This window comes from Anarrhichthys ocellatus, unplaced genomic scaffold (assembly GCF_004355925.1).
Source record: "Anarrhichthys ocellatus isolate YVR2014 unplaced genomic scaffold, GSC_Weel_1.0 scaffold11, whole genome shotgun sequence".
In the NCBI taxonomy this organism is placed as follows: domain Eukaryota; kingdom Metazoa; phylum Chordata; class Actinopteri; order Perciformes; family Anarhichadidae; genus Anarrhichthys; species Anarrhichthys ocellatus.
In genome coordinates this window covers 355712-376872 of record NW_022280041.1, presented here as the reverse complement: position 1 = coordinate 376872, position 21161 = coordinate 355712, and the positions used below count along the sequence as shown (strand labels likewise).

At 38.7% G+C, this 21161-nt stretch overlaps 1 protein-coding gene across 3 annotated transcripts; it reads right to left on the bottom strand.

Annotated features, from left to right (window-relative positions):
• Positions 1 to 5836: 5836 nt before the first annotated feature.
• Positions 5837 to 20836, bottom strand: LOC116385598 (broad substrate specificity ATP-binding cassette transporter ABCG2-like). Of its 3 annotated transcripts, none has more exons than XM_031851218.1 (19): positions 20727 to 20836; positions 18156 to 18229; positions 17951 to 18081; positions 13676 to 13735; positions 13413 to 13527; positions 13168 to 13320; positions 12355 to 12512; positions 12100 to 12202; positions 11776 to 11824; positions 11589 to 11687; positions 11377 to 11481; positions 10666 to 10814; positions 9962 to 10044; positions 9414 to 9503; positions 8605 to 8729; positions 7829 to 7983; positions 6699 to 6788; positions 6320 to 6396; positions 5837 to 6129 (listed from the first exon to the last, which is right to left on the bottom strand). In XM_031851218.1, exons 2-19 carry the CDS (start codon positions 18210 to 18212, stop codon positions 5982 to 5984), a joined length of 1947 nt encoding a protein of 648 aa, XP_031707078.1. In that variant the 5' UTR covers positions 18213 to 18229; positions 20727 to 20836; the 3' UTR covers positions 5837 to 5981. The 3 variants fall into 3 exon arrangements, with proteins under 3 accessions (XP_031707078.1, XP_031707080.1, XP_031707079.1); XM_031851220.1 differs by lacking the exon at positions 20727 to 20836 and adding an exon at positions 20568 to 20701; XM_031851219.1 differs by lacking the exon at positions 20727 to 20836 and adding an exon at positions 18681 to 20255.
• Between the last annotated feature and the right edge of the window lie 325 nt (positions 20837 to 21161).

Here is a 21161-nt window from a genome sequence, read left to right as displayed (position 1 = left end):
ACGAAACACCTTTTTAAAGCAGCTAACAGATTATTCACACAGTATTTGTACATTTAAAGGCGTTTAACAGACATTATAAGAATAAAGAAGCTTTTTAAAGATGAAGATTGGTTGTTTTGGTTGGTGGGAACAGCAAAGCTAACAGCTGTAAGCTAACATACATACATGTAAACTTTGCTTGATATTTTAGAACATTTACGAGCAACAACTTACTAAATATTTACTAGTGAAGCAGGAAGCGACAATATTTGGCCTCTCGTGCATTGCAACTTTTCTGGCTGCTATATTTAGTGGTAATCTTGGGATTTGGGACATTTTTTGAAGGAAATCCCTTTGCAGAGAATACACTTACCCATTAACAAACCAACAGATGTGCTAAACTGTAAAGAAACTCTTCATAAAACTAAATATAATTAACCTCTTTGTTTGAAACCTAAAAGTTTAAGACTCATCACTTGAGTCCTCTGAAGAAAGCGAATCTATTGGCCGTCTCTTCTCGTTGGTCCTTCCAGCTCTTTTCAGCGGCGCTGCATCTGATTCGTCGCTATCTGATTCATCGCTATCTGATTCGTCGCTATCTGATGTCACACCGTAACCTTTGTGAGGCAGCCCTCCCATTGGCGGAGAGATGAAACGGGTAAACCCTGGTAGAGAACCAGCCGCATGTCCTCTGCCATTGGCCAGGAGGCTGTCGGTGATCGGTCCTACTGGAGCTGGCTGTGGCCTGATTGGTGTTCCAGTGTTTTTGGTTTCTGGTTTCCTTGGTGGAGCTGGTTTTTTGGTTGTGGTGACGACCTGTTGGAAAATGATACATAAGACATTAAAATCGGACATGGCAAGTTTATTTTTGGAGCACTTTCAAACACAGATGCACCATAGACTGTTTATAAGAAGTGGACGTAGTCATCGTGGTGTCACCCATTAGTTTGTAGACTGACGTTTGGAAGCCTTAAGTTTGGTGTTTTGGCCATCGCTATCTTGACTTTTTTTACAACCAGTGAACCATATTTGGACTAAGGAGTGACGTAGAGATGCTGTATATGTCTCTGGTCAATCACAGTAGCCCCGCCCTAAAGCATCCCCTGCTTTATGGTCTGTTTGACTCTAAATGGACCATCATGTACTAAATGAACATCATGCTGTATTGAAGAAGACTTGAAACTAGAGATTGAGACCATAAACTCATGTTTACAATGTTTACTGAGGTAATAAATCAAGAGAGAAGTAGACTCATTTTCTCATAGACTTCTATACAACCAGAGGGGTCGCCCCCTGATCCCCTTCATGTAATTTAGGGAAAGACAATTTCACCGTATAGCCTATAAACACACATATTAAAACCATTAATTATTAAAGTTCACCAATTTAGAAGAAAACCATGTGTTAGCATGCCATCCAAGGAACATACGAAAATTGCATATTAATACTGAGCACACAGTACATGAGTTGTAGATGATCAACAAAGGGCTTTTTAAATGAGCTCGCTTGTTAGCCTTGAAAGGCTTTGGGTGTTGGTGACTTTGGAGGTCCATTTTTGGGACACAGTGAGGCTACAGCTTCAGAGAGGCTTCATGATTTTATTACCTTCTTGGTGATGGGTGTGGTTGTGGTTGTTTCTGTAGTTGTGGTAGCTGGTGCTGGCGTGGCGACAAAGAACATCCTGCAGATGTCCACAGGAGAACCATCGATTTCTGGAGGCTCAAAACCCAGCAGAGAGGAGACGGACCGAGCTGATGGAGGTAGATTAGAGGTATGACAAGGCACTATGGGTCAGTGGTCTCTACAGCCATGTGTTAACACTACAAATTAAAAACAACTTGCTGTTAATAGCGGGCATTGTATAAATTAAAATATCATGCCGCAATTTCTTACAATTTTCTACAAATCAAAGAGGAGGCGGAGGTTAAGAGATTAAGAGATCATGTTGAATTAATCAAATAAATCAAACATTGCAAGTTCATGTGAGGAAGAGCCTGATGAGTTACAGGACACCAGGAACCAGTTGCATGATTGTATGTTTTTGCAAAAAATCAATAATAAATTTCTTATTTTTAAACGGCTACCTGATTTTGAAACAATCTATTTTACAAACAAACTAATGGATTTACAAACAGCTGTGTGTTGGTCCTCGAAAAGAAATGTAAAGCTTCTGTGCCATCAATTTAATAAAGAACTAACCAACTCTAGAAAGTGATCCCAAACATGTTTTTATAATAACATTAATCATTAAATTAAAAATACCATAAGCTTGCTGACAGTTATACACTAAGAAATGAATAAATCTGAATAATAACTGCTATCGCCAGATGTTGATAGATTCATTGTCTTACATGCTGCAGTTGCTTTTTTTTTAAACCCTTTGTACCTTTAATTAAGTTTACCTTCCAGCCGTTTCCTTTACTCTACGTGACAGAGAACGCTGTCTTATCTGTACAGAGGTTAACCGGTGCCGTCGTCTGTTGGTGTCGGTGTGCATTAAGCTGTCTGTGCTGCTATCTGATCGGTCGGCTATGATGCATATTTCATGACGACAGCTCTGAGGTGTGTTTTTCTTTTGTCCCCGTCTTTTGTTTCCAGTTAAGCCGCCATCAAGACAACGTGTTACAAAATAAGCTTTGTTCCAAGATAATCACAAAAGGTCTCGTTATGACAACTAGGTTCCTATTTATCTTGAACTGCAAGATTCTTCAAGTTAAGATACTCACCGTGAGTCAAGTGGATGCTCTGAACTCTGAGGAAGAGGAGGAACAAGACGGACGGAGCTGTCGACCTGCAGAACATGATTATAGAAAATAGCAAATGTAGGAAAATGGAAAATAATAGAGACGATTAAGGCCGGGAGAAAGAGTAAAGAGGACAGACTGCAGACTGACAAAGATTTAAGATGAGGACGGTGATGGAGGATAAAAGAAAAGGGAGTGAAGGTGTGAAGAGGAGGGATGAAGGGAACAGATGAATAATGTCTAGACGGTTAAGTTTTGTCTGAACAGATCTGAAAGTTTGTGGTTCTGAGTTGCATCAGAGTAGAAACCAGTTAATCCTCGCTGCTTTTTTAAACTTTTTTCATTCGGGGAAGGTTTACGGAGCAATGTTGGCTAACCACAGCAACGCCCTGCTTCACTGACGCTTCAGACTGTCTTCACTTATCTGCTTTGGAGTTTACAAAGTGTTGTACAATATAGTGTTCAAACCACGTGATTGGTTGATGCCTTCATTTGTGGTGCAACAAATCGGAAAAAATCAACTTTGCCATGAAAAAATATAAATTTGCTGTGTAATTGTATGAAAGTAAAAATATGTATTTACATGAATTAATTGCATACTAAAAAATGCTCCGTGTGTTCACCATCTTTTCCTGAACCTAACTACGTATTTCACGATCTTATCCGAAACCTAACTACGTATTTCACGATCTTTTCCTAACTACGTATTTCACGATCTTTTCCTAAACTTAACTACGTATTTCACGATCTTTTCCTAAACTTAACTACGTTGTTTCCTGTGAAGACAGAAGTTTATATTGAAGACTATTTATGTTACGACCGAAAATTCCCATTTGTTGCTGGACTTGCGACGCACGAAAAACGCGAAATAACGTTTCCTAAGATATACAAACTGTTGCACGTTTAGTTGATTGCTATGATTGGACAGTTGCTGCCCAGAGGAGGGGTTTAGCAACTGGTTGGTTGACCAACTTTTTGCTCAGTTGTTTCGGATTTGTTTAGCTACCACATCCTTTTACCAGATGTCTTCACGAAGCGATACGGTGACACCTTTTCTTGGCTGAACAGTGTTGTTGTGTTGCTAACTGTCTTTTTCATCATGATAAACAGCAACAGAAGTGTTAATGAACGATTAAGCAGTCAGTCAGTTGTTTTCTTTGCTGTTTGGAGTTGAATGGACGTCATTGAGCCTGACCGTTGTTATGGAAAGAGACAAAGAGACGTCACTTCTTCCACCTGGAGTTTCCCAGCCAGGTTTCCTTAATCATTTTTACCGACTTACTAAACCTCAGAACAGCTTGTGTAACTTTGTTCCAGTAGAGATTAGTGAAGCATTAAAGCTCTGAGCTCCTTTTGATCGATGGAAAGATCATTTCCAGTGTGACGCAAATAGAAAGCACCACGGTGATGTTGCCTAGGATCCAGTCTGAACTTCAGTTATCTACCTGCCAACACTCTGATATTTTACTGTTGGAAAGTAACCAAGTACACAAGTATTTACTTTTTCTGCGTTATACTTCTACTCCCCCACATCTCAGATGGAAATATTGTACTTTTTACTTCACTAGATTGTATTTTAAAGTTGAAGTTGGTTGTTCTAAGATTGTACTTTGTAAAATATGATGCATTACTTTGTGCACAAAATCAGATTATTAACTAATTTCAGTCCTTCAATGAGTCCATAATTGACTAAATGTACCTGTGCTATAAAAAATAGTTTTTAATGGCAATTTTCATAATTTCTAGTGTAGCAAACCATTATTCTTGTTTCTGCATAATAAGTACTTCTTCTTTTGGTATTTTAAGCAGATTTGGCTGACAATACTTTTACTGAAGTAATATTTTGAAAGCAGAACTTTTGCTTGTCATGAACTAGTTTCATACTACCACATTAATACTTAATACGCCTTTATATAAGTGACATTTTTATCTCCAGCCCAATCGATTAAACTAGATAATGAATGTCTGACAGCCATAAACCCAAAGATTTCACTAGTTAATCTGCTTTTTACTCTTTTCTGCAACTTAAAGTATTTTTTTTACTTCTGCCCTTTGTCAGGATTAGATGTGAGGAATAAGTCCCATCGTTTGGTTGAATTGTCTTTATAGTATCAGCTGTTGGGTCAATGCCTTGCTCAAAGGCACATTAAACGGTTCATGGAAACAGTTACTCAGGTGTGCATGAGTACAATGAGTCTCTACCTGTTTCCCTCCAGCCATGACTGAGGTTACTTAACTGGAACTGGAGATGTCATCACACATGCTGGGACTGTTTATATCCACGGTTGCTATGGAAGAGAGTGTCTGCTTACATACACACACACGCCTACTGTAGGTGTGTGTGTGTGTGTGTGTTCATGATCCTCTCCCATTATCTTGTCATATCTAAAAGGCATTGTTTTTCATGCTTTCTTAGGTTCCAGACTGAAATATATCAACAACTATTTAATGGATTGGCATTATATTTGGTAGAAATGTTCATGTTCCCTAGAGGATGAATCCTAAAGACTTTGGTGACCCTCTGACTTTAACATTTATAGTTTTCACTTATATTTCTTAACTATATAGACAATCACACTCATCCCCTGAGGATGGATTGTTATCACTTTGGTGATCCTTTAACTTTTAATCTAGTGCCATCTTCAGGTCAACATGTTTAATTTAGTTTATGACCAAAAACCTGCAGAACTAATTATTTTCCACTCAGCTTTGGTTTTACTTTGTTTAGTGCTAATTAGCAAATGTTAGCTTGCTAACATGGTAAACATTATACGTTAGCATGCAGCTCAAACATCTGTTAAAATATATATACATATATATATATATATATATATCTGAAAGGCATATGCAGTAATGAAACTCAGTGGTGGAATATAAGTACCGTAATTAAGTGACTTTTTTAAATAAACTGGCTGAAATAAAAAAATCAAAACAACAGATGTTCAAGATGTAAATTCAGTGTTTTATTTTTTTACAAATTTAAAAATATGAAATTGTATTTGTGTGAAAAAGAAATTACTTCTTTGGCTCTGAACTTTAAAGTGCAAAAACAAACTCACGTTACAGTCATCAGTCAAAACACTGAAGGGCTTTTAATTAATAACTTCGACACAAAGTATACAAATGTTTTATTTCTACAAACAAATCATCTGTATTCGAGATCTGGAGGATTAATACAAATGATAAATAATATCGCCATAACAGTCGTAAGATGCACAAACATTTCTTAAATGACATCACAGTGGTGGTGGTGGAGGTCTAGGTGAACTTCTTGATGAAGCGCAGTTTGAGGTAAGCGATGGTGAGGAGGCAGAAGGTCATGACGCCCAGAGCCAGGTGGTTCTGCCAGAAGCCCCAGGCGGAGAAGTCAACGCCCTGCTCCGCCAGAAACTCCTCCCCCGTACAACTGGAAACACAGGGAGTGAACCCGTTACGACTCAACCCATCGACTAGCTAATCAACTTAACAGTTAACCAGGCGTATAACTAACAGGAGAGTCACTCGTTTTCAGCAGGTAAGCAAGGCGACTTATCCACATGCTCATCTTTACTATAAATAACTAACTAAGAAAAAGTAGGTGTAAATATGTAACTTACGCGAGACCAGGTGGAGTGACGCTGTTGTTAAAATCGCGACAGAAGTTTAGTCCGGTAAACTCATTAACCTGCAGAGCCTGAGAACACAACAAATACTCATCAACACCATCCAAACTACTACATCACGCTTTTAAAATAATGTATTTAAAATGAAGAGTGTTTCATGTAGAGAAAGCATTTTGTCGAATTCTACTCAGTTTCTCGTTAAGTGGTTTTCTAAGGAGAGAGAACTATTTTATTTTCTTCCCAAAGAACAGAAACAAACCAAAAAGCTACGGTATGAACACCACAGACGAAGGGAAACAGAAGTATAATTAGCTACAGGAATTTAAAGTACATTATAGTGTGTGTGTGGGTGTGTGGCGGTGTGTACACATACACCGAGGCCGTATCGTGGTATACTCAAGTACTTCAACCAGGAGAGCCAGCTGACGATGGAGGGAAGATTCACGAGCAGACCTGCAAAGATCTGCAGAGAAAGACAAAGTTTACAAGTAAGACATTCAACTTTTCTTCAACACAACAGTTATGAAGTCTGGGTGTTGTGTGAATGTGAATGTTTGTGGACTGCCAATTTGAAGCCTCGAGTTTGGCATTTTGGCCGTCGCCATCTTGGTTTTTGGAGCCAGAAGTGACACAAGAGGGCGGAGCTAAGTACAACCGAACGCTGAAGACATTTTTAGGCGACCCAAATGTTACAATTAACTTTCATGAAGTGAAAACACACTGAAAGAGTTAAAGTTGTGAGACAAACACAGACAACTTCCAGACTGGACAATGCCGTGGTAGAAACCCGTCAATCACAGTAAGCCCCGCCCTAAAGCATCCCCTGCTTTATGGTCTGTGTGACTCTAAATGGACCATAATGTACTAAATGAACATCATGCTGTATTGAAGAAGACTTGAAACTAGAGATTGAGACCATAAACTCATGTTTACAATGTTTACTGAGGTAATAAATCAAGAGAGAAGTAGAGTCATTTTCTCATAGACTTCTATACAACCGGAGGAGTCGCCCCCTGGTGGACACTAGAGAGAATACAGGTTTTAGAAATTAAGGAGGTTGCCGCATGGATTATCTTGATTTTGGCCTGTTAAGTTTATTCCAAAAAACACTTTCTTCACATGAAGTGCTTCATCTTGGAAAGAGTATAAATAAAACTAGATTTAATAGTAAATATAAAAAAGACAAAGGGGTTTATACCTCCTAGATAACGTTTTTATCTTGTTTTTTTTGTGCCTTGTGAAGCACTTTGTAATGTGTTTTGCAAAGTGTTATATAATATAATGTAATGACAACTTTTAAAAAGGTCTGATTGGTCAAACAGTTTGCCATCAACGGGGAGCGTCCAGATGTCAAAATAACAGTTAATTAAGAGTGGAAGACTAAATTGGAATTGTGATTATGACCATTGAAGCTGTTTAATTAGAAACAGAACTGAACAGAAACGATCATTTGAGTGTTTTTGCTGCTGTGTGTGTGTGTGTGTGTATGTGTGTGTGTGTCACCATCATGAAGACGCAGGCGATGGTCATGAAGATGTTGGCGATGGCGACCACCGTCTGGTCGGCTGAGATGGCCAGAGCCATGGCGGTGGCGGTGTAAGCGACCAGAGTCACGGTGAACATGAAGATGAAAAAGGCTCCGGCTGTCGGCTTCAGACCTTCAGAAGAACGAGGTAATAAAGATTGTGAAAGAAATCTGTAAATATGTCTATAAGTAATGGTTTGACGTTTTGAAAGAAGAACAAAAATAAACCATAGTGGTAAATTTAAAGCATGAAAATAATTATAATTTGCAAAATAGAAAGTTGGGATTTATTATTTATCTCAACCGTAGAAAAGTTAAGGCCCAAGTAGCACTTAAAAAATTTAAATATTAACCTTCAATATACAAATACCTTGAGAATGAACTAAAAATAGACTGAACTTGAAATATAAACTCCAAATAAAGAGCAAGGTCTTAAATGTAGTAAAATAAATAAGTAAAGCTACAACTAACTATTTCAACTATAAATCAATGTGTAATTATTTTAATTTATTTTATCAATCGTTTAATATATAAAATGTCAGAAAATTGTGAAAACTGAGGTGAAATTTGCAGTTTACATTTTTTAAATATATCTATTTAATTCTCACATTTGAGAACCAGATACATTTTTTTGTACATTTCTTCTTCACAAATGACTTAAACGATTTCTCGATTATTAAAATTGTTTAAAATTTATATTCTGTCGTTAAAAAGCAAAACCTCACAACGTAGCAAAGTGTGTGTGTCTTCCTACCAATCATGAAGTACGCCACGCAGCTAAAGATTATGGCGGGGAAGGTCCTCAGCGTGATGATGTCAGACAGGATCTTAGACAGGAAGTACACCGACACCCTGTAGTAACCGCTGATATACTCGTGACTGACGAGAGAAAAATACACAGAAAGTTTAATCAACGAACCTCATCGAGAAGTGCCATCATCTGGATTACACATTTATCAAAACGACAATGTAAACCAGAAAGAGGCTGAAAAATCGCGGCAAAATTGAGTGTGTGTGTGTAAGTGTATATTTGAGCTACATTGTGGGGACTCACAACCCATCTGGGTCCAAAAGTTTAGGTCCCCATAAGGTCTTTTTATATTTTCCATGGGAATAGTTCATTTTGGGAAACGTGCATTTTAACTTTCTCTCTGAGAGTGAGATAAGATGATGGTAGTCTCATGTCTGTGTTGAGTAAAGAGTCGGGACATTAGCTTAGCATAAAGACTGAAAACATAAGGAAACTAGCACACAACTACCCACAAAATCATAAATTGTCCTTTTTACAAGTTTAACATATGAGATAAATTCTGTAAACAAATCAGCTGTCGAGAACTTTGGACAGAGCTAAGCTAGCTGTTTCCAGTCTGTATGCTAAGCTATGCTAACCACATCCAGCACAAAGACATGATGGATATCCATCTTCTCATCTCACTCTTAAAAATAAAGTCTGTCAGCGTAATACCCAAAATGTTAAAATTGTTTCATTGCGGTTTAGGGGCATTAAGGGAAATCAACATGATATCCTCATAAGTATGTGTACATTTTGTGTGTTGAACCCACATAAAGAGTTTCCTCTCTGCGATGAAGAGTTCAGCAGACGACAGCGAGCTGAAACACTGATTCACAGTGATGAAGAAGAGCGCGCCGAACCTGAAACACAACAAGCTCATCAATACACAAACTCATACTTTAACCCAGTACACGGTACAATTTGATAATATTGTAATATTATTAATGTCACATATGGCCAATGGTACTGTTACTGCTTATGGTATTTAGTTTACTTCCACTATTGCTATTAGTACTACTAAACAATTGCACATTACATCCTCAAAACTCTTTTCATTTTAAACATTTTAATACAAACATACTTTCTTTCCCTATTGTTTTTCTTAATTGTTCTTTTTCAGTCATTGATATTTCAAGTAGTAGTTTTACTGCATCTGCTAGACAACTACAAGTGTACAACTACAACACTACTACTACTACTACTACAACTGTGTCACACGACTATCACAACTTTAAAAAGGAAAACTAAGTTACTTGTTGATTAAAAGTTGCACCAAATATTTAATTATGCCAAATAAAACCAGAATATAACATAATACCTGTTCTGTATTCCACTCTGATCCTCCTGGACGTTAAAGAAAATGGCTCCTACGACGAGAGCCAGGAACAACGTCACTGCTAACTAAAACAGAATAAAAACACATTTATAGTCAGCAAACGAATAAAATGAGTCGCTGTAGTGAACGTGATGAACATGTGCAGCAACCACAGCACGTTCAAGCAGGATCTTAAGGAACATTTCAACATCTTGGGATGTTTTGTGCTAAGCTAAGCTAGCCACATCCTGATATCAATCTCATCTCGCTCTCAAAAGGAGAGTTAAGATGCTTATTTACCTAAATGAAGCATTTGTTTAACCACAATTATAAAACGTGGGGATCTGATTTTTGTCTCTAGATGAGCTTTACATTTAATTGATGGACATGACAGTTGTATTGATTTTTTGCCATAAAACAAATAAGCGTATTTTCCAAAATTACAAACTTTTGCTTTATGTATAGAAGATGCAGTTCCTGTTGTGCCCACTAGATGCTGCTCCAACTAAATTAAACGGGTTTATTTAAGTGTTTATTTGTGAAACATTTTCATGTTGATGTCTCAATTTTACAATTTTCTGTATTCAATAACGAACAAAGATGGAGGTGAGCAATAAACCAAACTCCAGTCTTTAAAACATTAATATATAAGTTTCATTCCTTTACAGTTTCAGTGTAGACTTCTTAGGAGGCCTCGATGTTCCTACCTGAGCGACGGAGGTCTGAGGGTTGAGCATCAGGTTGCGGAACGTTCTCTTGAGAACCCATCTGAACTGGGTCAGGAAGCCGGTCTTGTAGGTGATGGTTCTGGAGGGAGCGGTGGTGGTCGTCTGGTGCTTACCCTGACTTATCCTCTCTGAGAGACACAGAAGGTGATATTGTTCTGATTTGGTGGAATTGACAAGCTACCCAGCACTATAAATAATAATTAATATTAGCTCCATATTTATCAGCTGCAACATTAATGCATCATTAATTATAATCTAGTAATATAATGTGCATGTTTCTGCAAAGTATCCTCGTACAACGGTTTGTATGAAACGTACTCTTTCTAAGAAAGTCCAGCAACGCGTGTCAATTTCTGCTCGTTACATTTATAGTCTTTACAGGAAACAACTGAGTTAGGTTTAGGAAGAAAAGTGATTGATTTTGTGGGGAATCTACGAGTTACAGGGCCTTAGTGCATTATTTTCGTAGGTATTGCTACAAACGCTGTATGACAAACGTCTGGTTTCTGAAATGGTCCATTCTGCATGATGAGTACTTTTATTTGTGGTACTTTGTAAGTAAAAGTCCTGCATTCAAAGTAAACTTATAGAGTACTGTTACACTGCAGTATTTCTATACAAGTACTTCTTCCAACACTGTCTGTAACTCTTGTTTGACTTAAAGTCTCAGAACGACCGTTTTGTACGAACCTAACTCTGCTTTGGTCTGTCTGAAGTAGCTGCAGCTTCTGTAATTCTCTACGAGTTTCTCCTCGATACCTCGTCTGGACTTCGTCACAGAGTCTGAATCTGGATCTGGAGGGGAAAAAAGTCATTCAGAATGATCCAAACAATAAAAATAAATTACAAAAATACTTTATTTATATTGTCTGTGTCCAAAATCAGACCCCAAACAAACTCACCTTCTCCGTCAATGCTATTGAGAGTGATGGCGGTTGAGTCTCCATTGATGATGTCCAGGAAGAAGTCAGCAGGGTTGTTGTGGGGTTCACAGGTGTATCCTGGGAAATGAAGTTCCAAACCGAATTACATAGAGTACATCACCTCAGCATCAAGTTGTGTTATATTGGATTAACGTCATGTTCCTACCAATGTCTGAGAAATACTCCAGGGCGCTCTGAGCCGGGCCGTGGTAAACCTGATCATTTTAATCACAGTGAAAACAAGAATTAATGTTAATTTCTATATTAATAAAGACAGTACACAACATAGAATATGATAATAGCAGATGTGTTTTCTAGAGGTGAGAAGAAAAAAGGGAGGAAGCTTGATACGAAACAAAAGAGCAGCCGAAAAGAGAACACGAGGGTCAAGAAAAAGGAAAAAGAGCGAAATAATAATAAAGACAGAAAGAGTTACAAAAGAAACAGTAAATCCGACACAAATATATTTCACTGAGCAGACGTGGTCGACCTGTTTGCCGTTGACCAGCAGGGTGAGGCTGTCGAACAGGCGGTAGATGGAGTATCGGGGCTGGTGGATGGAGAGGATGATGGTGCGACCGCTGTTGGCCATCCTGAAGAAACAATGACCAGAAAACATTAGTTCCTCCCTCGATCAGAGACATTTAAAACCTGAAGCAAAGGTTTTAAAACAGAGCTGAACTGTCAGACTGTGTGTGTGTGTGTGTGTGTGTGTGTGTGTGTGTGTGTGTGCATGCGTGCGTACCTCTTCAGCAGCAGCAGTACAGAGTTGGCGGTGCTGGCATCGAGGCCGGTGGTCGGTTCATCCAGGAAGAGGACGGGCGGGTCGATGATCAGCTCCATGCCGATGTTCGTCCTCTTCCTCTCGCCACCGGAGATCCCTCGAATCAGCTGAGTGCCCACCTGCACACACACACACACACACCAGTGTGTACTTCCATATTTGTGAGGACCCTTTTGTCTCTCCTGTCTTTCTTGACCTTTTTTCTCTCCTTTTTGTTATTTGTTTCCCGTTTTCTTGTCGCCCTCTCTTTAATTATTTTATTTCATTATTTCTTGCCTTCTTTCCTTTTTTGTTGCACTTTGTCTTGTTTGTCTTCTTTCTTATTGGTCTGTGTATTTCGTTGCACTTTGTATATTTATTTTTTGCTCTCCCCCTCTCTCTTTAATTTTTTTTGTCACGCTGTCTCCCATATCTCCTCCCCTTCTTCTTTCTTCCCCTCAATTTGATCTCATTCTATCTTTAGCCAATGTTTCTTTCCTGATTTCTTTCCTCCTTAAGGCCTTGACACACCAGGGGGCGTGACTCAAAAAGAACCCCCCCCCATGTTTCCTTACTTTTCTATATTTTCTCTCTTTTTACACACTTTTATTATTTATCGTATCTTTCTTTCCTTTTTTACAATTTTCTTTTTTGATGGAGTCTTTCTTTTGCCGTCTTCTATCTCTATTATTGGTGTCTTTTCTTGACACCTTTCCTTCCTTTCTTATCAGTCTCTCTTTCTGACAGAATTTTGTGTCACTTTCTCCTCCTCCTCTTCCTCCTCCTCCTCCTCACCTTGGAGTCGGCCACTCGGCCCAGTCCCAGCTCCTGGATCAGTTTGTTGACCTTTTCTTCCTTCTCCTTCTGAGAGACGGTTGTCGGTAGCCGCAGTGCCGCGGAGAAAGTGAAGTTCTCTCTGACCGTCAGAGTTCCCATCACCACGTCGTCCTGCAGACGAGAAACATCAAGGAAATCTTGTCATGACCGCGGTATTTCTTAAAATGTGACTTCCTGTCCGACTTCCTGTACGTCTCACTCACCTGCACCACGTATCCAGACAGACACTTGAAGTTTGGAGGCTGATGAGCTCCGTCGATCAAAACCTCTCCTGACAGACCTGCAGGGTCCTTCCTGGCTGCCAGAACATCCAGGAAACTGAAGGACAAATGGATCCAATTAAAAAGGTAGAACATGATGTATGGACGAGCATGCATCCAAGAGAAAGCTACGAAAATGGCGAACACAGCGCTGACTACATGCAAATGGCGAAACACCAAGCATCAAAACCCATTAAGACACTCACGATGACTTTCCACTTCCTGTCGCTCCCATGATGGCGTTCAGACCCGGCTTCATTAACCCACTGAGAGACAGAAAGAAAAATAAATATATATATATATATATATATATATATAACAGTGGAGTGATTTTACAAACTTTCATATGCAAGAGGCATTTAAATGCATATAAACCAGATACCTAAAAACACAGAAAACCAAAAAAGAAAAACTATTTAAATAATTTTCTAAATCCGTTTTTTTATACACTACATATTTTCAACCTGTTTGCCATTTTAAAGGAAAATACACGAAAATAATAAAACTATATATCGTACAGAAGAAAATGGGACTGACTTTCCAAATTTACCCGACTCTCTCCTCCTGAATATTTTGAATCTTAACAGCTAGAAGTAGAATAAAACTTCTTTACTGTGTAACTAAAGATTCTGTTTCCAACTTGATACTTGATAAAAAAAAGTCCTTAATCTTGACAAAATATCTACGATCTTTCTTTTAACGTGAATAACAGTTAACTTTTATTGTGGGATTTACTTCACGTAAAGCCTCTTGTTAATTTCAAAAGAATAAAATAGAATAAACTATTGTCCAGCCAAGCCAGGGACATTGCTTTAGGGGTTTAAAAATAGTTGAGAATAGTTGCAGTTCGATGAGACAATTGATATCACTCTCATGTCTGAATGGTAAATATGAAGCTACAGCCAGGAGCTAGTTAGCTTAGCATAAAATCAAATGGAAAATTATCAAATAAATCACTTGTCCTTACAAGCTAATTTCTGTACAGATTAATCAAACAAGATATAATGTGTTTTAGAGGTGCTGGTACGTAACTAGCAGTTTTACCCAGTTTCCAGTCTTTGTGCTAAGCTAAGCTAACCATCTACGCACTCATATTTGCTTATCCATCTCGATTCTAATGTCGACAAATGTTTTGTTTGAAATGACGAGGCAGTTTCACGTCGGTCGTATTTTATGAGGAACTGAAGCATTTCAGTCGTTTTGAAACAGTTTGATTCAACTTTTGGTCTTTTTGCTGACTCAGCATCTGGACTTCCTTCTGTTCAAAATTTATCCTGTCATTATTTCAACACACTACAGTTTGGTTTTACTTCCTTAATGATGGTTCTGTCCTTCATTTCACATTGTTATTTTCAAGCAAGATATATAGAGTTTTAGAGGAGCTGGTACAGAGCCAGGCTAGCAGTTTCCCCCCCGTTTCCAGTCTTTGTGCTAAGCTAAGCTAATGGCCGTACACACCATAGTGCTCATTCATCTCAAGTCAAAGAATTCCGAGGCAGTTTCTTTCCCCTCTGCGTTTCTTCAAAGCGGCTGTTGGGGAACTTTGTGATGACGCTTGTTGTAATATATTTGAGGAATTGAAAGAGGTATTTAGTGTTTTTTGCAAACTGAGTAAATTGTGACATTTCTGTTTTGCAATAGTTTGATTGATCTTTTGGTCTTTTTGCTGACTCAAGGACTTCCTCCTGAATAAAACAGCACATTTCATCATTTATTTTCAAGACGTGACACTGCAGTTTCGTTTTGCCTCCTAAACAATGGTTCGGAGTCAACCTCAAGAAAGTGAAGATTAGCCAAAGCCGAGTTTACCACCTCTACCTATAATTAAACCAATGTAAGCAAACCAAATGTTTAACTTCCTGCCTCCTCGTGATAACAGACTAACAGATGTCTTTCTCAAACTGCTGTCAGGTTTGAGACACTCACTACATTTTTAAGAAAACTTTTCATGACAAAAGAGAGCTTTAAAAGAATGTGTGGTTGAGCTGATGAATAGCAAATGTTAAAGTTTTTCTTAAAAATAAATAAATAAAGCTGTAAACTCAACTTTGAGTCAGACTGGTGATGATTACACACACTGAAGAATAAAATACCAGGGATACCAACCTCTATCAACGCACACACTGCACTTTGACCAGCTGCCTTTTTTACAATGCATAATGTCATAACGTTTTCATAACATTTCACGAGATCATAAACAAAGACTTTGAACATCTTCATAACATTTCATGACATAATCAAAAGACTTTGAGGGTTTGTAGTCAGGAACGGAGAGATGGTTCTCTTTTTCTTGAGTAATCTGCTTCACCGTCTTTAGATTTGTCAGGGATGGACACACATCAAAAAAGTCAGAGGATCAGTAGGGTTCATACTCCGAGAACCATGAATGTCTACCAAATTTTGCACCAATTTATTTAATAAACCTTGAGATATTAGACAGGATAAGTAAAATAATTTTACCCTTTGGTGGCACTTGGGGAAAAGTCAGAAAGATTGGTATGATTCATCCTCTTGGCACAACGCATACTAGTGCCACATTTAATAGAAATCTATCAAGTATTTGAGGTATTTAAAGAACAAAAAATATTTTAACCTAATAGTTGCACTAGAGGAAAAGTCAGATGATCAGAGTCAGTTGGTTTCATCCTCTGGGTAGTACCATGACTGTCTACTAAATTTTGTACCAATCCATTAAATAAGCCAGTATTATAATCCATTACCTGTTGGTGGAGCTTGAGGAAAATCTGAGGGTTTACCAAAATCGTTAGGATGTATCCTCTTGATTTGGCACAACGCATAGTGCCAAATGTCATGAAAATCTGCCAAGCAGTTGATATATTTCACTAAAAACTCTATAAAAAATATAAACCTCATGGTGGCGCCAAAGCAAAAAGTCATTCATCTGATGACCATGAATGTTTGTGCCAAATTTCATGGAAATCCGTCCTCAAAACCACATTTCCTCTAGCACTAGAGGAGAAATCAGCATATCAAAGTCCTTAGGAGTCATCCTCTGATGACCATGAATGTTTGTGCTTAACTTCATGGCAACTTATTGACTGTTTGAGATATTTCAGCCTGGACCAAACCGACAGATTTCTTCAGGTCACTATAACTAGCCAGCCAACATTTTCCTGTGAATTTAACACCAACACCCAGTTCAGTGAGTTTGAAAAAGGTCTGGAGGCAGCTCGGCATCCTGCCACTGTTTCTGTTTGTTGGTTTAACCTGAGAGTCATTGTTGTCTTACAAGCTTCTGTACGTGTGTTTTGTCACAGAGGAAAAGTGAGTTTCTCGACAAAGAAACCTTCCTTCCTCTGCCTCCAAACACGAGTGTGTGTTTGACCCATGTGGGCCTTGATCGAGTCACGTTAGCGTTCCAGGTGTCGTCCTGTCGGCAACGTAGACAAACAAATGAACAATAACCGCACAACAGCCTCAGTTTAGCTCAAGCTTTAAAGTCTCAGAGGGGTGAAACTGCTTTGTTTTAAGGGTCCAGTATGTAAGATTTAAGGGGATGCATTAGAAAAAATGTAATATAATAATTACGACGTTTTCATTAGTATATAATCACCTGAAACTAAGAATCGTGTTTTCGTTAGCTTAGAATGAGCCCTTCATATGTACATAAGGAGCTGGCCCTCCATGTTGAACCACCATGTTTCTACAGGAGCCTAGAAGGGACAAACCAAACACTGGCTATAGAAGGGGACTTCCACATTTTTACTTTACCTTAAGGCCACCGTAGTTCTCCGTAAAGCTTGTGAAACCGCGGTAACGTGAGCCGCCGAGTGCGAAACCGTGGAAACACCAAAGCGCCATCTGAATGTCCTTGCTCTTAAAGTTGTGTTATTATGGTATGGATAGCTTCTAAGCATGGCGAAGGTCCTAAAAAGATACCCCGGTGTTGCCACGGTTTTGAACTCGGTGGTTCACTTTCCCGCCATTTTGGGAAAGGGAGGAGTGAGCAATCTGCAACTAAATTCTACACGCTAACTTTCTACTTTCTCTAAATTGATGGCATTTAGCAGCAATATCAGTTCATTTCAATGGAATCAGCAGTAAAAAGTAAATCCAAGCTAATATCTTGAATTAAATTTGTACCATCTTTGGAGCAGTTGTGACCTTTGGGAGAAACAAAGAGCCACAGGCCAATCAAAATAGAGGACGCTATAGCTTATTAGCTGCGTTGAACACGTCCGGTTTTATTCAACGAGTGTAAACTGCTCCACAAAAGAGGAATATTAGTTATTAGACAGGAGTCAAAGGTATTATATGTCTAGTGAATTATCTGTGTGACCTTATTTTTCTGTTAGCGACCCAGCTAGCAAGTTTGTAAAGATCTAGTTAACCCGAAAGTAGCACAACAGAATCACATTTCTCTGCGTTATATTTAACCCTAAAAGCTTGGTGACGAAGCGTCTAAAGCGATATATTTACACACGTGGCTAATTTCAAAAAGCAGTTTTCAGTGTACTCACTTGAGGTCGATGAGGATGTCTTTGGTTGTGCCCTTCTTCCAACACAGGCAGCTTCCTCCCTGTCTCACCTTGTAGTCGATGTTATGAAAGCTGACGGTGGCGCCTCGCCGCTGTTGGCCAACACCTGCAGACTGAAAACAAAACTGTTAATTCAACTCAAAACTGCCGTTATTTACAAAAACTGTGTGACGTTAACGTGAGGTACCTGGTGTTTTGAGGCTCCATTCAGCCCAAGCTCCATTGTAACTTGGGTTTCCGACATTATTAACCTCTCTCCTCCTGAAACACGGAAGAAACATTTTACCGAGGCGAACATTACTTATAGTACGATTTTCCTGTCCCTTTTCAAGCTAGCTAAGCTTTGTTTTTGCAATTTTAAGGATTCATTTTTAGTATAAATTAATAAGTTTCTTAATCAACTTGTTCGTTAATTAAAATTGTTTGTTAATTCCTCCAAGTAATGTGTGACGACCCTCTCTGCCTGTTACTCCATTTGCGTGGATGCTTTCCTTGCAGGTATTTTAGGTGGTCATCAGCAGAGTGGAAACAGCTCATCAGCAACACCAGCAACACATGGGGCCCTGTGTGCTCAGGTGGCCCCTCTCTCCTTCCTGAGACGACCATTTTGGTTGATGTTATGGTTTGTTTCTACACCATGCAACATTGCATACATACTTTTCATTCATGCACCTATGCTGCTGAAATACCCACTTCACACGCCACTGTTTACCTTTTATAATTCGTTAATTTGCTTGGTTGTGTGCGTCTCGCTAATGGCAAAGTACTGTATAATGGTCGTCCACTCGCTATTGCATGGTGGTGGTACAGTGTGACGTTTCTATTCCTGTCACAGCTCTGCCACCATGATCCTGTTTTTTCCATCTCTCACCTAATCAGTTTATTCAGCACACTTGCCAGTCACTCCCACCTCGTCAGCTCATTACTCTCACCTGCTCACTCCACTGCAGCCACTATTTAAACCCCAGTCACACACACACACTCACTGCCAGATCATTTTCATGTCTACCCCCCCTCTTTGGCTCGTCTTGTTCCCAGTTTTCCCGTCTGCCTGCCCGCCCTGCCTCATTCTGCTGGATTTTCCCCCTTGTCTCTTGTCTTGTCCGTGGATCCCTCGTTGTGTCCTGTAAGTTTCCTGTGTTGATTTAATTTCATTAAATACCTGCTTCACGCTACTCTGTCTGGCCTGCATTTGAGTCCTCCACTACACCCCATGACAATTCCAACAACTAGCTCACAGGACTAACGGTAATTTGCTAACTAGCTAGTGATGAATGTTATTTTCACTAGTAAGTTCGACAGCTTGGACTAAAAACTCAGAAACCTGCTAAAAAAGACAACCAAGACTAAAAGGTTCAATAAGAGTTCCGTTAGCTTAGCGAATTCTGGTGTTTTACCAATCGGTAACCGCATTAAACCAGCTAACGGATCTAGCAATTGGTTAATTCGCTTAGTAATTAGGTTTAATTTAAACATACCACAAAATAGATTTGGAGGGTTTTCTTAATATTCTTTAATATACCAAAAACACACGAACGGATCGAAGCTGGGTGTTTGTATGCTAACGTAAACTGCTAATTTTAGCATACCTGGCTAACTAAATTGGCTACTAATGTTACTGAGTGTTAGCCTACTTCTGAAGCTAAGGAGCTTATACAACTACATTATTTTTTGGGGTCACATTGTAATTTAGAAGAAAGACAGCACAGCCGTGATAAAATGCTATATCAGGGGTTAAGCTAATGTTAGCAGCTCTGTAGACTCTCTAGACTTGATGCTACGTTCTCTAATCTCACTAGTTAGTCATCTTCCCCAAAGCCTGATTTTCATCTGTGGATGAAGATCATGGGATTAGATTGAAAGCTCCAGAAATTAACCTTTGACCTTTGGACCTTTCCCGACGACAAAATACATAATTTCTTGTTGCTTCTCAAAATGAAAAGACAGATTGTTGGCATGTTTCATCAGAATCAAAAGCGTTATAAACCTTTGACTGGTGGCTTTGCTGATGTGCTAAATAAGGCTCATTAAATCGGCGGAAAATTACATAACTGGTCTCATGAGACAGGTTAATTGTATGAACCGACCTTTGACCTCCTCGCTGTTAAAGTTCCTGCAATTTAGTTAATCTGGAAACTGAATCTGAATCTCCTGTTGAGCTCGAGAAGCAGCCAATGTTAATTTTTACTTCCTCTTTCTGTCCTACAAACTACACTATTCAGCAGTATTGGAAGAAGTACTCAGGTCTTTAATGTGAAGTAAAAGTAGAAATACCACAGTGTAGAAATACTCTGTCACAAGTAAAAGTAATGGGGTTTTAATTAAAAGTAAAAGTACAAAAGTCTTGGTGTCAAAAAGACTTTAAAGTATCAAAAGTAAAAGAATATATATTACATTATTGGATTATAATTCATGCGTTAATGTGCACTTTGAAAGTAGAAGCTAGTAAACATAGTAAAGTTTCATCTTATTCTATGATATTACATCAAAGTTTGTATTGTTAATCTGAATCTTCATGTAAAATAGTTGAATAAACACAGCGGCGTAAAATATACAATATCTAGCTCTGAAATAAAAGTATAAAGTAGCAGAAAAGTACCTTAAATTCAGTAAATGTACTTTCCACCCACTGCTTCCCAGTAGAAACTGCTCTCACCCCCTCTACCTGAACCTGGTGTGGATTAATCTCAGCAGCTCACACTTCAGATTTGTCTTCCTACAAAAGGTGACAACTGAAGTAAAAGAGTTTATTACTCGCCTGCTGAAGCTGCAAAGTCCCAGTGAAACAGCTGCTGCTGACGGACGTCCAGATGTCTGGACAGACAGGACAGAGAGCAGTTTGTTCAGTGACTGAGAGTAAAGCCTGGTTTTATGACTGAGGGGCTGATAAGAGAAGTAGGGAGAAGGGCAGCATGAGTGTGTGTGTGTGTGTGTGTGTGTGTGTGTCACTCTATTCTCTTTAGTAGTGGTAATAATACCACGATGTACAAGTGCTGCATCAACAGAATATCAGACAAATGTACTTAAAATAACGAAAGGAAAAACTCATCGTGTTTTATATTATATTGTAATGTATTGTATTGTATTATATTCTAATATAATATGCTATATTATGTTACGTTATGTTACGTTGTGTTGCGTTAGGTTATATTATGTTACGTTATGTTATATTGTGTTATATGTTTGGTTAACT